The following is a 17,480-nucleotide window of genomic DNA, read 5'->3' on the forward strand; positions in this document are numbered from 1 at the left end:
AATTTCTAGAAAATAGAGACAGAGGAGAAGACATTTTGGAAACCCTAAGTAATTTTAGTGAAATTTAAGTTGTAGGTATGTCTTTCCCCGATTGTTGTTCTAGACCTCTCCTAATTCTTTGTTTTTTTACCAGTTAGTAACATGAAAGCCCATGTACTGAATTCGTCCAGTTGCGATGAATGAAAAAAAAGAAGATGAACAATAAAGAAAAACATGACACATATATCAAAATCGATCCCATTAGTTAAACCGATTTACGTATTTATGTTATTTTGAGTTTTAATGTATTTACGTAATTTATGCATGTGTATTTATATATATTTTTTCTCGCATGGACGGTCGCCCCTGCGTGGTAAAATTCCTGGCTCCGTCCTTGCTTGCGAACCCAAAGGCATCAAACCGTTCTGCATGGACGGTCGCCCCTGCGTGGTGAAATTCTTGGCTCCGTTCTTGCTTGCGAACCCAAAGGCATCAAACCGTTCTAGATATAATTTTGTCTAATGTTGTGTTTTAAAATTGTATGCATAGGATTACTTTGAGTGAGAGTAATATTTTAATTCAGCTAAATATGCAATATGTACGCGCGGGGTATGCACCCCTTTGAATTTACTCATATCCTTTTCGTCTATCTAAAACTTAAACATGCTTTGATCATTTCTTTATCGATTACTTATTGATTTATTTTTCATATGATTAATATTGTTGACAAATTTTATAAAAAAAAATAGACGGTTTTTTTATTATAAAAGTGGGGTTGAGATGGCTCAAAAATTTAAAACTAGAGAGGAGCCTTGGTCTTTGAGCAGTTGGTTTGTAAATTGTAGGAGTAATATTTGACCAGGGACGGGGTACCGACCGACCACTGAAGTACTAAAATAGTAATCAAGAGGATAACTGAATAAAAAAATAAAAAACGTTAATTAATGACTCACGGGGAAGTCTAAGTTATAATAATATTATAAGATAAGATTAGTGGCAATGGTAATTGTCGGTCCCTTAACTTTTCATCAACAGTTAAAAAAGGCGATTGGATGTTCATAGTAGGGACCATAAAACATGAGAAATGTCACGTCAATTTTCTTTTCTTCTTTTGCCTGGAAAAAGGGGTGAACTGGCGACCGAGGCAAAGGGCAGATCTAGAAATCCAATCAATCCTGAGTTAACATAAAATTTAATAAATTAATATATAATTTAACCCAAAAGAGTCGTACAATTAATATCCTACAAACTTGTACAAACATAGGAGTATATGTTAAAAATAAACAAAAGAAAAGTAGAAAGAACATAAAATATTAAAGTGGTACAAAAAAAAAAGTTGTGCCCCATGTAGTTTTAGGGAGTAGAAATTATTTACTATCGAATCTGAGTCGATATCTTCAACTAATTTTCTTTCAAAAAAATCTTCATATAAGGTGTGAGTTAAGCTAAAAAAGAAAATGAGGTGGACTAAAAGTTAGTGGGCTAAAAGTTAATGAACTAAAATTTTACATAGTATAAGTTTTTATTTTTTTAACCTCACCCGCCATGAAATATCTGGATTTGAGTCATAATAGATCTGATTGAAGATAAAAATACTTTTCAATTATCATGTCGCATGAAAACCGCCATTAAAACCCCACCCAAAAAACGAGTGGACATGAGGCCTTTACAGCCCAACTATTTGGTCTTAAGTTGACTTGAACGCGGAAAGGGGAGGGGTTTTTTTTTAAAACCCAGCTGCCTCAGTCACTGGAATTACCACCCCAAAGGTTGAGAAGTGTCAATTAAGTGCTAAATAAAGCTTAATGGAGAGAATTTTCTCCTGCCTTTTCTCTAGCCTCATAATCATCAATCGGTCTTTGTTGGAGTTTATTGAGGGATCGTTCTCGACCCTTTCCAATGATCAGAATTTTTCGTGTTTCAAAGGTCTCTGAAAATATTAACGATGGTTGAAAATCACGTCAGTCGAATTGTAAATAGTATAATTTCAATTTACATTTATTTACGTATAAAAAATACATATTGACACGCCAAATTGAAACACATGTGTTAATTGATATACGATTGGCGTAATTTCTAAAATAATTATTATTTCTGATGACTTGTACAAAATGGGTATTTCTTTTATCATCAAAGCAACTCGGTATTGTTGGCAGCCCTATTCAGATAAGGTCAAACAAATCCTATAATTACATGTCTAGCCATCTAATTAAGAATCGTTTAGGGTCTGTTTGATTAACGAGAAAAAATAAAATGAAAAGTGAAAATGATAGAAAGTGAAGTGAAAGAAAAGAAAAGAAAAAGAAATTTTTTTTTCTCACATTCGTTTGATTAGAATGTAAGTTTTGCAAGAAAATAACAGAGAAAATGAGATATCATTGTTTGGAGGGGATAAAATTGTCGAAATTAGAAGAGAAAATAGGATAAAGAAGGAAGTTAGAGTAATTGTTGTTGATTTTCTCGAGAAAATAAAATTTCTCTACACATTTTGTGAGAAAAAGTAAAGTAAGCTATCATGCTTTAGAGGGTTATATAGAAAAATTCACTTTCTACTACTTTTTTAGATATTTTTGCTTAGTGAACAAAAAAGAAGTATATTGTTTTCCTCTTTCTTGCGTTCATTATCTCTGTAATCAAACAGACCCTTAATATGGCCATACATGGTATATGAGAAATGTACAGACCCTTAATATGGCCATACATGGTATATGAGAAATGTTTACCCTAGCAAGTAGCATGCTTCCTTTCTGACTTTTTTTTTTCCCACTTTTTCAAATAAGTATTTAAAAAATAAAGACCTATTTTCAATTTTAAAAATAATTGACTTATGGAAATAATTTTTCAATTTTTCTTACAGTGTTTGATAGATGTTGATGAGATCTATAAAACAATATCTATAGTACATTTTTTTTTATTTCAGTAAGTCTATTATTTTTAAACTTAAAAATTATAAATAAATACTTATTTTTTAAGAAGCTAAACCGGAACATCAAGCATTCTGTGCAGAAAAAAAAGAGAAGAGCATACTGTGCGGCGCCCTTGGTATTGACCTTTGGCAGGTAGAGCCCTAGTCAATGACAACCAACTTTTACAAATGTGGTCCTAAACCTGTTTTACAACCATTAATTATGTCTTGTTCTCTTTACAATTCAAAAAGAATTTTTTTAAAAATTTTCCCTAAATTCTTCATACTTTCAACATTTCTCTCTCTATCTCTCTCCACTTATTATCACCCCTACTATTTTTCAAAAAAAAATTCAAACACCAATCCAAACAAAGCATTAATAAAAACTCTGCTACGGCTAGCACCGATCGAGAACCAACGGGCACGTGTGGTCGACTCTGTGTTCCGCACGGATAATTCAAACCGTTCAATTACTTTATTAAAAAACAAGTGGAATTTTGAAAAATCGGCTCAATCCGATATGTGTAAGTGCTCGATCCAATCTTTTACTTTTTTTCATTCAGATTTCAGATCTATCCGTGCAGGATCAGAAGTGGGCCCCGCATGCCTGTCGGTTCCCGATCGGTGCTCTGGCCGTCGGTGGCCTTGGCATTTTCTATTTAAGAACACGACACTAACATTTCAACATGGATGGTTTGCGTTAGTGTTTTGTTTTCTGTATGCTATTCTAAAGCCCGGGCCTAATAACTTTGTTTGGAGGACAATTATCGAAACCTACTGCTGTCTGCTGGACTTTTTTTTTTTGGAAAATGACGGTCAAAGACATATTTTGATAATTAATACCCGTCAAGGATATGCTGAGAACATTTGCTAATACTGAAAATGTCCTTAGCGTGTATTAATTATTAAAACATGTTATTGGCCGTCATTTCCTCTCTTTTTTTTTTTAAGACAACCGGTCACCAACAGAGATGTTACTCGTAAACCATTTTTTATTGCTTTTTGTCTTATGATGAATGCAATATCAAGATGATGATTGGTGCGGTTTTGTTTTTTGAAAGAGTTTTCCAAAACTTTTATTAAAAATTCGAAAAATACTGCCCGTTTTTAACCAGGCAACCAAACGGTGTTGTAAAATCGTTTACAAGAATGTCGGATTAAGCTCACGGAAAGGCCCTCTTTTGCCCTCTACATGGGCCTCGTACCGAGTTCTAAAATGTGATCCAAACTGTTGCTTTTTGTAAGCCTTGATGTGTACAACACCATCGTAAAAAATCAAAGTCAATTGGACAAAGGCAGCTTAATTAAAATAGATCACGTTTTTCTTACGTAAATGAAACAACAAATATAATTTTAAAAAATACACAACCAACAAGGTCAAAAAAGATAAACTAGAATCATACTCCCTCCGTTTCTAAACGAGAGTCCCTCTTAAGAATTCCAACATTTTTAGGGGACATGTAATTATTAAACTTACTTTCCACCTTTAACCCTATATTCTAGAGTACCTATTTTGAATCATTTGTATTTACATATGAGGGATACTTTTGAAATTTTATCAAATTTGTACTTTTATTTTTAGAAAGGAATAATCATTTTGAAACATCTCAAAATGAAATAAAAGGCTCTCTCAATTAGAAACGGAAAATATAAATAGTTTAGCTAATTGAGCTGCATAGTGCTTAAATTGCAATGAATGATTCTCTCTGTCCTTCTTTTCTTTTACTACTTCATTGGTGGAAAGTCTCCTTCGCTGGCTCAATCTAGGGGTTGATTGGAACTTGGAACTTTATTAGAGCATATCCATAATGGTATAATTAAAATCAAAAGGTTGCTAAGATTATAAACATTTGTTCAAAAAAGAACTTATATTGGAATACAAAAATGCTACTTGCACAACCGTTGTGTTGGTTGTGTTTGTAATTCTGACCGTTGAATAATAACAACTTTATCAAATTTTGACCATTGAATAATCAAAACTATCAACCTTTTGCTAATAATCAAATTTAGTTGTCCCCACATTTCCTCAATCAAGTACACCATCATAACACAAAAACCATATCTCTCTTCCATTTTTAACATGTCTTTAAGAAAAATACTTTTAAAAACAGTTTTTATTAAAAAAAATAATTCAAAAAACTGTTCTTTTGAAAAAAAAAACTTTTTTTATTCAAAAAATAATTTTTAAAATTTTTTCCCGAAAACTGTTTTTTTAAATCAAAGTTTTCATAAAACTATTTTTTCTTTTTCTAATAACCTATTTTTATAGGTTGAAAAAAACTATTTTAAAAAAATTATTTTCTATGTCACATTTTCTAGATTTTTATAAGTTGAAAATGTGATGTAGCAAGTTTTAGTTATTCAATTTTGATTATACCATTGTAGATCTCTACATTGCTAATCTTAGCAACCCCTTAAATGGATAATCAAAAGATGATGTGATAACTTTTGATTATTCCACTGTGGATGCTCTTAGAGCACTAGTGTTTGTCTGTGCCTACGGCACTATTTTTGTAATATATTTGTAAGAGTGTGAGTGTTTTCTTAAGAGAGTTGGAGAGTACACATCAGCTCTTGGATTAAATGAATCTCAGTCTTCTTTCAACTTGTATTTATGTGGTCTTCACACCCTTGTGTTTTATTAGATAGATGTATACACCGGTTATGTAAAAATGTTAGTAAATAGTGTAATTTTTTCATTTTACCTACTCATTTTTCTTTCAACACCACACCAATACTAATTATTTTTCCTATCCTATATTAAAATATTAGAGCATGTATACACCAGTTATGTAAAAACGTTGGTGAACAGTGTAATTTTTTCATTTTACATACTTACATTTCTTTTAACACTGCACCAATACTGTCTATTTTTTCTATCCTCTATTAAAATAGAGTGTAAATTTTGTCCGGCTCATTCGAACAGAGGGGGTTTTCCGCCACCCCCGTGGGCCCTCTTTGCTTTTTTTTTTTTGGATTATTCAAACTGTGCATCTTGTAGGGCCTATAAAATAATGTACCTACGCAAAAAATTAGTTTGTTCGAACATCGATAGATATGTCAAAAGTTGAGTTTTTAGACGAAAAAATAAATGGTTGTGGACAGTTTAACTTAAAAAACAGTTGACAAATCCAGGCCATGCATTTTTTCATCTAGAAATCAACTTTTGACATATCTATGGATGTTCAAACAAGCTGAATTTTTGCGTAGATACATTATTTTATAAGTCATACAAGATGCACGGTTTGAATTACCCAAAAAAAAGCGTGAAAAGGGTCCACGGAAGATGCTGGCGGAAAATTCCCTTTGTCTGGATGAGCCGGACATAATTTAATCTCATTAAATATCATTTCTTTCTTCATTCCAGAACGTACCATTTCTTTCTTGGTTGGAGAGAGAGAGAAGAAAAAGAATAAACAAAGGAAACCGAATGAACAGTTCTTCGGATGAAGAAGCGAAGTATTGTTTACAAAAGAACTCTACCGTGTAGTTTACCTATGCTGCTGCAACTTAAAATTTCCCAATTTGGTTAGGTAAAACAGATATATCGGTTGTTTACCTAGTAAACTTGCTCTTATTTTTGCATTTTGCATTTGCATTTTAAAATTCTTGGCTGTCAATTGCATAATGCATTTTGTGATTATTCATTAGAATAACCCCGAGTGAACTTTTTGAATTTTCATTTTTCATGTTTCCATTCACTTCAGAAAAGTATTACTCCTTATTACAACCACCAGAATGACAATGAATGAAAGATCTTACAATTGGTTTTCTGAAGATTCTTCAAATTTTAAATCTACCCCGACGGTCTCTGGTCCTATCACGTGCTGTGTTGTAGAAGAACAAACAGTGTTCCCCACTTGGGATATGAGTAGCAACAAAACACTTTCTCATTTTTACTTTTATTTTACAATGCAGGTGTTCCGAGTCAATTTACGCGCATCTCAGACTAAATCTGCAGCCTCTCCCCACAACTCTTCTCATGCTTAAGCGAGCGGTAAGGTGGCCCCAAGAATCGCTAGCAAGGGGAATCAAACTTAAGACATTAGGCCTTGTTCATTTCCAAATTTTGTTTTGTTTTAATTTTGTTTTTCAATCATTACTTTATATCTTTCTCCAATCATTACCCTATTTCTTTAATTATTAATTTCATTTCTCTCTCTATCTCTCTCCACTCATTACCCCTCTCTCTAATCATTACTTTATTTCTCTCTCCACCCACTATCAAAACAAAAATATCCAAAGTTACAAAACGAACAAGGCCTTAGACCCAGTTCGTTTTGGGATTTTGGATATGGATTTATAGGTAATGAGTGTAGAGAGAAATAGAGTAAAAATTGAATATAGAAGTAATGATTGGAGAGAGATAGAGAGAAAAATGAGAGTAATAATTGAAGAGAAATAGGATAATGATTAGAATTCAAAATTCAAAACCCTTAAACGAACGGAGTCTTAAGTCTTAGACCAAGACCACCAAATCACCCCTGGAGTTAACAAAACTCTTCAATTTTTCCTGTTTTGGCACAGAATGCAAACTCAATATTCATTTCTTTGAAGCTCTAAAAAATAAAGTCATTTCCTTGGTTGAGATTTTTTGTGTTAATACAGGGTGTTTCGGGCCAGCTGGCACGCACCTCGAATTAATTCTTACAGCGCTTGCCATCGTCCTTTCACATGCTTACACCTAAAATGAGGTAGCCCTAAGAGTTGATAATGAGAAGAATCGAATCTGACATGGTTGAGATTTTACTCGCTGTGTTTGGTTGGCCTTTTTGAGAATAACTTTCAACTCTCGACACAGTTTTCAATAAATCTTTCTCTCTATCTCTCTCCACTCATTACCACTCCAACTTTCAAAAATAACTTTCTAAAAGCTCAACCAAACAAAATGAGATCTTTGTTAGCATTGCTCTCTAATAGATGATTCAAACATCTGGCAGTGGCTGATAAAGTCACTATACCCAAAACAAGATTGCGGATCAAAAAAAAAAACAAGATTATCTTACACTAATTATATGTAAGGTAATTACACCAATTGCCTGAGTGATTCAACGATATCTGATTGGCCAGTTTAGCTCTTAAATATTGCGGTCCATTTTCCCAAAGTTACGAGTGAAGTTAATTGGTTTTTTTTTTAACAGAGGATTGACTTTTGTGTTTTAATAGTCATAAGACAGAAAATAAGTGAGGGATATAAGATTTACCGTTAGCTAAAGGGGGAAAAAAAAAAAAAAAACTACCAAGAAGGTTCCTGACATATTGAGAATAGTGGAAAGTTAGATTCTTAAGTCAACAATACTAAAATATTAACCCTGAGATCTTTTAAACAAAATTTATATTGCATATTTTTAGATTTTAATAATTTAATTATTTTTGAGCTTGAAATTGTCTTTTTAAAAAATAAAGACTTATTTTCCGTTCTAGAATGGGGCCTAAGTCAACAATACTAAAGTATTAACCCTCATGAAATTGTTACTAATGTCCAGGAGTTTTATACTAATAGTAATTTGAGTAATTAAAAAAAGTCAAACCTCATGAATTTGTCTAGACAGGATCACACCTATGGCTGATCTGTCACACACATGATTTGTTTCTTTTAACTAATTATGTAACTGGTCCTCCACCATAATGGATGATGTACTATTGTAAATTCAAAAAAGGGTTCCAATTATTTTCGGTTCAAGTTTTGGACTAGGCGGAAAAAACTTTAAACCATTAATCATTGCAATGTAATGACCCATATTTGAACTGTCCTGTCCAATTCAAGTTATATATAAGGACCAGAGAGGATCCAATTTCTTCGTGAAACTAAAAATATATCTTACCATAAAAATGTGTGTTAGAGCCCAAGTAAAAGTTTCCCTTGAAAACATTGGATAACATGTCCGATGGAGAAAGGCTCATACAGCTATGCTTCTTGCTCTATTCACTTCTACTGTATTATTTTGGTCCACAGTACTAACAGTACAGTCCAATATGCTAGTATTAGAATGCCAAACTAACCCTTTTCTCCATGATTAGAATGATAAAGTCCATTGGAGATGATGGGTGCTATTGATGATATGATATTTCACCACCCCCCCCCCCCCCCTTTTTTTTTTTTAAGGAAACGAAACATAATCATAAACCAAACCAATACTAAGGGACACTCCGGTTCTGGAAATACAACAAATGACCCAAAAAGTTCAAACAAAAACAACAAAATAGAGATTCGTCAAAAATTAACAGCTACGATGTTGGAGGCGGAGACCACTGTTCTGCTCATGACGGTAGTTGAAGGAATCACGTCTGCACTGGGGCTCACCGTCCTTTGCCCCACCGGCCCTTTTTTAACTTTTTTGTTGTAGCTTTGGGCAAGAGACACAAGAGTCTAGTCTTGTCTTCATTTAGGTAGGGGGTCACTCGAACCTGCTAAGCATCCACCCGAGTTCTGTTTTTGTGAGATGACAGTATGAATGAAGTGATGCATATTTTCCGCAGACAGCTGTGTTATGTTTTCAATGTTCTTTGCATGCCTCAAATATGAAGGAAATGAAAACAAAAACAGAAATAATGCTGGACCTGATGCTACTGCCTAGCCTTGTCCTGGTGCCCACCACTTGACATTGGTTTCCTTGGAAATTTTAGAAATGAATGTCACTGTCTCTGGAGTCCCGCCAAACAAGGCTTAACAAAAGGCTCAGAAACCTTATCTTGAAAACTACAACAGCAATGGTAGGAAAGAAAACTTTATCTACATGTTAAACCCTCTTCAGATAAGATCAGGAACATAGCTTGGAGCAGCCATGGCAACCTTAAGCAGCCAATTTCATATTACCAACCATAAAAGCTATCGGAATGTAAAACGAAGAACGTCGTCGTCGATCTCTTGCTCAATGCAGCCATCTCAAAGCAACATTAAGGTGCAACTCCAGTCTCAACTCTACGTCTTGTCATAAACCGATTACATGACTAACACAGGACTGGAACTAAGAGTTCTTTTCTTTGTTGGAAGAGGTAATCATAAATGGAGCAGCCAAGGAAATTGGAAGGGCAGCAGTAGTTGCAGTGACAAAAGCCAGAGGGATGGAAGTGGCTGGTGCAGTGGATTCGTACCTTGTTGGAGAAGATATTGGAAATGTTTCTGATCCTTTAATTTCACCATTTCATTTTTTGTTCTTCATTCTTCGGAATTGTTTCAGTGTTACATTCCTTCTAATTTGTGTACTTCAAACAGGTTTGTGACATGGAAGAGCCACTTGAAATACCCATAGTGAATGATCTGACAATGGTGCTAGGTTCTATATCTCAGGTATTCAACTTCAACTGCAATTCAAACCAGCTTATTTTTTGTTATCCATTCCATTCTACGTTTCTGGGTTCTAACAGACGGAAACTTAACGTACTTTGCTTCCAGTCAAAGGCAATAGCAGTCGTCGTAGATTTTACCGACCCTTCCACAGTTTACGATAACGTAAAACAGGTTAGTTCTCTTAATCAACGTCAACTTGCGATTGCCCTGCCATCTACCAATAACAACACTCAAAAAATAAAAGTACGCACTTAGCCCATTTCTTTTCACTCTTTCATTTATACAGGCAACAGCATTTGGCATGAAAAGTGTGGTTTATGTGCCCCGGATAAAATTAGACACGGTAGCAGCACTATCGGCATTCTGTGAGAAGGCCACCATGGTGAGCGCAGGGTGAGACTTCACATTGTTTCATTGGTTTCTCTTCTCTTTCCCCGTACAATGTGAGTGCAGAGTATACCAATTTTGTTTGTGATTTGGTTATGAACTTATTCGTTTTCTTCATTCTTTATGTTTTGGAATTTAATGTTTTAGGGCTGTCTTATTGCGCCGACTTTGTCCATAGGATCTATACTCCTCCAGCAAGCTGCAATTTCAGCATCTTTCCACTACAAAAATGTTGAGATTGTTGAGTCCAGACAAAATGCAGGGGTAAGTTAGAGCATACTTTTATCGAATTGCAACATCATATCAACATTTTACTTTCATTTTAGACCTCAGACCGTTCTAATATTTTTTGTTACACCTACATTACGTAGTCCCAAGACATTCAACCTAGTTTGAAGCTAGCCGTTGAGCTTATCAATCAATACAGGAATCATGATACAAAAAATTACCTGTGGCATCCCTTCAAAATGCGGGAGGCAAAAAAACATGCATGAATAAGTGCACTTGTGGTAGTGTACATGTATCTATTAGAAATCTAATATTCAACAGCAAAATTTTTTGTCAAAAACCATTCAAAAGTCGTAAATCCCAATTGCATATTCTTCATTCATAAGTTCCAAGCCACTCCAACTAAATTACATTCCAGGTTAGAGTAGAGCTATTTACGATGTAAGCATATGCATTATAACCATTCATCGTTTTATGGATTCGAACAAAGACTAAAATAGCATGATTTTCTACTGCTGAAAAATTATTTAGACGATATAAAGAAGGAGATATTCATACCTCGAATTATGAGTATTTATGAAAGTACTGGAAATGTTGTTGCTGGACAGGGTTTTCCATCTTCAGACGCTATACAAATCGCCAACAACCTCTCAAACCTCGGTCAGATCTACAACAAAGAGGATATTTCAACAGATGTTTTGGTAAGGAGAAACTCAAAACTGAACCACGTTGGGTACCCATAAATGTAAAGAAGCCAATATGAGAGGAGTCAACTATATCTGATGTTAGTCTGATTAGAACTTGGAAATGACATAAATATGGAGAGCCCAATTCGCGTACCAAGTAGCAAAACCCGAATGAAAAATAAAGGATTTTAGAATCCTTGTCTAATCAAGAATTTTGCTTTTGTTTTGACCATTTTTTCTAATCAAGATCTTCGACATGATTCAAATGCAATTTTCTTATCTTGCAAGGCACGGGGGCAAGTTGTGGGAGAAGATGGAGTGCGTGTTCACAGCATGGTTCTTCCGGGGCTTCCATCGAGTACATCAGTTTACTTTTCTGGTCCAGGAGAGGTGTGGTTGGTGGCCCAACTCATACTTAAGAGAATCATACCCTCCTAACATAAAAACATAATAACCTCATCTGAGAACTGTTGATCACAGGTTTATTCCCTCAAACATGATATCACAGATGTGCAGTGTCTCATGCCCGGCCTAATCATCGCTATCAGAAAAGTTGTGCGGCTTAAGGTACCCAAATATCTGTATCTTGTGGCAATTTCTTTCTGATTCCGTTTCAGTACTTTGTAAATAATCTCTCTTTATTCCCTTCTGTCTTCAGAATCTGGTGCATGGCTTGGAGAAGGTTTTGTAGAAACTTTAGTTTCTTTAATCTCCTCAAAACAGAACTTATGCATGTGAAAACACGTTATACTGCTCAAATATGTGAAGTGGAAGATCAAGTGAGAAAAGAAAGATGGGAGAAAGAATATTTGAACAGTTTCTATGTGAGATACTAAGTAAATTATCTTTCATAATGTTTTGGTTAACTCGGACAGAACCCAATCTTTTGATGGTAGTTCATTGAAGCTTTGATCTTGATGAACTATAAGCACATAAGAGACTCCAGCCAAATCCTGAATCTATTTTGCTTCTCCCGATCGTTGAGCCTGATTGAGCCATAGAAACATTTCGAACACTGTCTTACTTGCTAGTTTGGATGATGGTCATGTGCATAATGCCAACAGTTTTGTTAAACACTTGAGAAAGAAAATTTGCCGATGAAAGTTACTCTGAAATTCTGAGTAACATGCTTAACCAGTTAAACTTCAACAGATAACTCAATGGAGCCTAAGTGGTACAACACTGAGAAAGTTGTTTCCTTCAATTTACTAAAACAACTATACTTCCAGAATGTTGTCTGCTGTTTCGATGGCCAAGAGAGATTCCCACTCGAAATGGAGGGCGTTTTCACACTCTCTTGTTAACCAGCTATCTTCTAGTACTGTTTCTCCTTTACAAAGGCTAATCAATAGGAGCATATTAGCCATACATGCTACCTATGCAAAGCTCATAAAGAGATGATAAATCATTCCATGATTTCTTGAATACGTACTCTCGAGTTAATAGACAAATATTGCTCAGCACTTTCAGGGACGGTCACTTGATCCACTTGATTCGCATCCTGCACAATTTTCCAAGATGGGTTCATACTTTACATAGAAATATAGAACAAGACTTGAATAGGAAGAGTTTTTACAACTGGCCTACTGCAGAAGCAGGTAATCCAAGTTTCCGGTATCCCCAATCGAATAAGCTGTAAATGGTTTATACTACAGGAGTAGTTTTCCTCTTTCATATTCAAACTGCTGATTTTGCACAATGACACCGTTTATGATTCCAACAAAAAAAAGATGTCATAGAGTATTTCATGTTCTGAAGTACTCTGAAGAACCAGGCTAAAAAGACACTTGAAACAAAGTTACAAAGCACAAAACTAAGTTTGGACAAATGATATTGATTCCACAAGGTGCAAATTCATACAGGTTCTCATCCAAATGGGAATTCACTAGCCAAAAGAACCACACATTTATCACCCAACCTCAGTGTAGTGGGCCGGAATATCATTCATAGCCCAATCGCCCGATTGGGATTGGTTGGCCCATCACCTTAATGGGAGGGGAACATCTTGGGCTGCCCTGCACGATTGGGACAAACTGGTCGGGCCAATGGTCCGGATCACGATCAGGCACTGCAATGAATATCAGGTGCTACAGTACGGAATGATTCGGTCCAGCCACGTGGCACATTTGGGTGCCTCCATGCGGCGCTGCTCCCAGCTGGGCAGTAGGAAGATATTCAACGGTTGCCAGTACAGGCGCAAGGGGCCAACCCGGTGTGGCCACGTGGCACGACAACGCGCTGGCCGCAGGGACGGATTCAGAAATATCGTTTAGTGGGGGCACCTTGTTAATCGTAGTAGCGAAAATTTATTTTTCTAGTTAACCACAATAAGATCGTTACATAATTAAGGCATGCAATACAAACTACAAAAATATATAACACATACTTTCACTTAAATTATGTAAAAATAAGCACAAAATCTCAGACAAAATTTGAGAGTATGTTATACATGCATATCGACAAGTTTTAGAATGGTCGATATAGTTTTATTAATGATATTATTTTAAAATATTGCTCTTAGACGGTTAAAAATAAGTACAATTAAGAAAGAATCGATCCAAGTAGACAAATAGTTCAAAAATCAACAAGTATAAATGCACCATATAACAAAATTGAAACATAAAACTAGTTTTATATGTATATTTTCAAAATATATGCACTTGTTTATGTGTAGTAGCACACTTAATTTTGTAATTATGCGAAATATACAAAAATATAACAAAATCATTTTAGTTTCGAGCGGGGGCACGTGTCCCCACGTGCCCCACTTTCCCTCCGTCCCTAGCCTGGCCGACAAGCTCAAGGGGCAAGGGCATTCCATGATCTGGCTAGCGTCCAGGCAAGATAGTGGTGGTCGTCACCCTGGTACGGGGACGACATGCAGGCCATCTTGGCTTGGCTTCCAAGGTAGGGGCACTCCTATAAATACAACTGATAAACCCTATCAGGCATGCCTTCTTCTCTCCTAATAAGTTTGTGTTTTTCTCTATTTGAGTTGAGACTAACTTAATATAGTCATCGGAGCCAACCAACCTCAAGAGATACGGAGCAAATCCGAGAAGGAGAGGCCCAATCCAGAAGAGTGCGAGTCATAAAATTGGGACACAAGGCCTGTTTTTTAAACCAATTCAAAAGCTGAAGCATTGTTCTCCGTTTGGGCATGCCAAACAACAAACAAACAAAGCGTATCAAGAAATACAAAACTATCCATCAAACAGAGCCCAATGCTATAACTTCACTACATTGGCTTGTATACGCCTTACCCTTTTGTAAACAAGACGGCCAAAGATTTTACCTTGAGAAATTTGCCGCGGTAGGTTAAGTAGAATAGAGAATCCAACCAAGGAAAGACCCAGAGCCTCTGATCTGATCTCTGCACAAGAAGATAGTCAAAACTCCTGATGGAAACTATGTAAATTCAACCGATCAGTGTGCTGGTGTAGGGGTTGTTGAATTTGGTCCCGCAAAAATGGTTCAATAGCAAAAGCGAACTAAAAGCATGCCCTCGAGACTGTTGTCCCTTCGGGCTTTCTGGATATCGTCCCCGACCAGATTGCATCATGAGCATAGTTTGGGGTTGGATTGTTGTCCCTCGAGATTTCTATCACTTTCGATGGCGGGCTCCTAGTCCGGCAACCGAGTTGCAGGCCTTCTTCGGCAGGAACGCCTAGAGTAGTAGTGTTTGGTTAGCATGTACTCATGTTTAGCTTGTGTTAGTTTTGGTTCAATTTTGTAGTTTGTGATGTAATTTGTCTGCCTTCGGACTTCTCCATTTCGTAATGGATTGACGTTTTCAAAAAAAAAAAAAAAGAACTAAAAGCATGCCCAATCCATAATGGGCAAGTACTACTCGTCCAATCCAGGTATTCCTAATAACAATTATTAACAGGCAATTTTGCCCAAATTAATTTTTCTTAAAGACAAGTTTTTTTGTTTTTTGTTGGTCAAACAAGTTTTATTAAGAAATGTGACCGGAATATATCAAGTTGGGCGAAGGTAAAAGGAAATCCAACCAATAAAAAATCCAACCAATGATTGAATGAAAAAAAGCCCTAGGACTATGCCAAGAACACCAAAAGGGTCAAAAGCCCACACACCCAAAGGGCCAAGCCCATCCCAAATTAATTTTTCTTAAATAAAATTATTCATCTTTTGGTTAGTTTTTGTCATATTGTTTTTTGATTAATCTTTCGTGAGGAATAAAAAAAGTGTATTAGTAGAATATGAACATGAGTTAAAAAAAGTTAGCATTGTAAAAGATATACTAACGTTTTTTCTCTATACAGAAATTTTTAAGTTAGGCAAAAGGTAGAAGTTTTACATTGATATTGAGACAGAGATGTTTGTCGTCAACAACCACCAAAAAGAAGATAAAAGCCTAACTGGAGCGAATTGCGACTACATGAGTAACCCCGTTTGTTTTGGGGAAAAAAACGATAAAAGCCTAACCGGAGCAAATTGCGACTACATGAGTAATCCTGTTTGTTTTGGGGAAAAAAAAAATGATAAAAGCCTAACAGGAGCAAATTGCGACTACATCAGTTACCCAGTAGTCAGTTACCCCGTTTGTGTTTGGGATTCTGTTGGGAAAAAACATTTTCTCGAAAACATTTTCTGTAGAAAACTCTTTCTAGAAAATTGAGTTCTTATCCAGGGTCACATGAAATTGTTGTCCGCAAAATATTCTCTCTTATTTGGTTAAGAAGGATAAATCATACTCATACATGACAAACAGAAATGATATCAACACAATTTTTGTATCTGTACCAATGGGTAGAGACCAATTTCGGGTCCATTTTGGTTCCAAAAAAATAATCTGATCCGCTCATTTTGTTTAAAATATATTTTGTTTAGAGTCCCTGTAAAAAAATTAGTTAAATCGGGTATCGGTAAGGGAGTTTACGATACATCCCACTTTGCTTCAAAATTCAAACTATTCATGGACAGTTAGATGTATCGTAAACGTCCTTATCGATATCAGATTTAGCTAATTTTTGGTAGGGACCCCTAAACAAAATATTTTAAACAAAATGAGCGAATCAAATCATTTTTTTGGAATCCGAAATGAGCCCAAAATTGATCTGTATGCGGGGTATATACTAAATTATTTGTACCAATAGCATCTTGATAAAATGATTACTTCATACCTTATACTCCATCAGTCCCAAATTATTTGTCCCTTCTGGAGAATCTAACTTATTAATTACAGTACAACAATATAATTGCTTTATACTTGAATTTTTTTACATTGACCTTACTTTACAGTGTAACTGATTTTAAGAAAATGGTAGAGAAATAGAAATGGCAAAAGAGGAATCACTTATAAATCTATTAGTCATTTGTGGAAAGTGGACATTTATTTTGGGACATCCCAAAATAAAAATAGGGACCAACAATTTGGGACAGAAGGAGTAGTAAAAATGGAAAGTTGTGCTACTGGTACAGACTGAGCAAAACAGATCCAGTGTACAGATGGTTTTGGGATCCATCTCAGGTTCCACAAACATGATCAGAACCATATCATTTTGTTTAAAATATTACTATGTTTAAATGGATGATTCATAAAGGTTCTTACTGGTATAGGATTGAGTTAATCTTTTATAGAGATTTTAAACATTAATATTTCGAACAAAATAACCGGCTCTAATCATGTTTGTGGACCGGAGACGGGTCCTAAAATCACATGTACACTAGATCTGTTTTGTTGTGGTTCATTTTCTGTTAAAGACTTTAGAGAACGTTTTCCTTTTGTTTTCTGTTGTACTAGTATCTATTTTCATCCAGAAAACCTCTTCCGTCTTTGGTGTCGTGGACCCATATAAAAAGGAGTAACTAATCCATGTTTTCGGAGTATTACATGACGATGCCCCAAACTCTTTTTCACTGCACATTCGTGTGAGCTTTACACAATTTGTGATTAGAAATCACACAAATATGTGGTAAATGAAGATTTTGGGGCACTACGTGACTGTGTCCCAAGGGCATTGAATAAATTTTCATAAAG

The 17,480-nt window shown here is 35.4% G+C and overlaps 1 protein-coding gene across 2 annotated transcripts; it reads left to right on the forward strand.

Annotated features, from left to right (window-relative positions):
- Positions 1-9,416: 9,416 nt before the first annotated feature.
- On the forward strand, positions 9,417-12,460 carry LOC131319502 (dihydrodipicolinate reductase-like protein CRR1, chloroplastic). Of its 2 annotated transcripts, none has more exons than XM_058349766.1 (10): positions 9,417-9,786; positions 9,881-10,003; positions 10,101-10,175; positions 10,281-10,346; positions 10,462-10,557; positions 10,710-10,826; positions 11,399-11,491; positions 11,765-11,871; positions 11,957-12,043; positions 12,135-12,460. In XM_058349766.1, the coding sequence occupies exons 1-9, from the start codon at positions 9,670-9,672 to the stop codon at positions 12,009-12,011; spliced, it is 849 nt and encodes a 282-aa protein (XP_058205749.1). In that variant the 5' UTR covers positions 9,417-9,669; the 3' UTR covers positions 12,012-12,043; positions 12,135-12,460. The 2 variants fall into 2 exon arrangements, with proteins under 2 accessions (XP_058205749.1, XP_058205748.1); XM_058349765.1 differs by having other exon boundaries at positions 9,461-9,786; positions 11,765-11,866.
- The last annotated feature ends 5,020 nt before the right edge of the window (positions 12,461-17,480 follow it).

This window comes from Rhododendron vialii, chromosome 3a, assembly GCF_030253575.1.
Source record: "Rhododendron vialii isolate Sample 1 chromosome 3a, ASM3025357v1".
In the NCBI taxonomy this organism is placed as follows: Eukaryota; Viridiplantae; Streptophyta; class Magnoliopsida; order Ericales; family Ericaceae; genus Rhododendron; species Rhododendron vialii.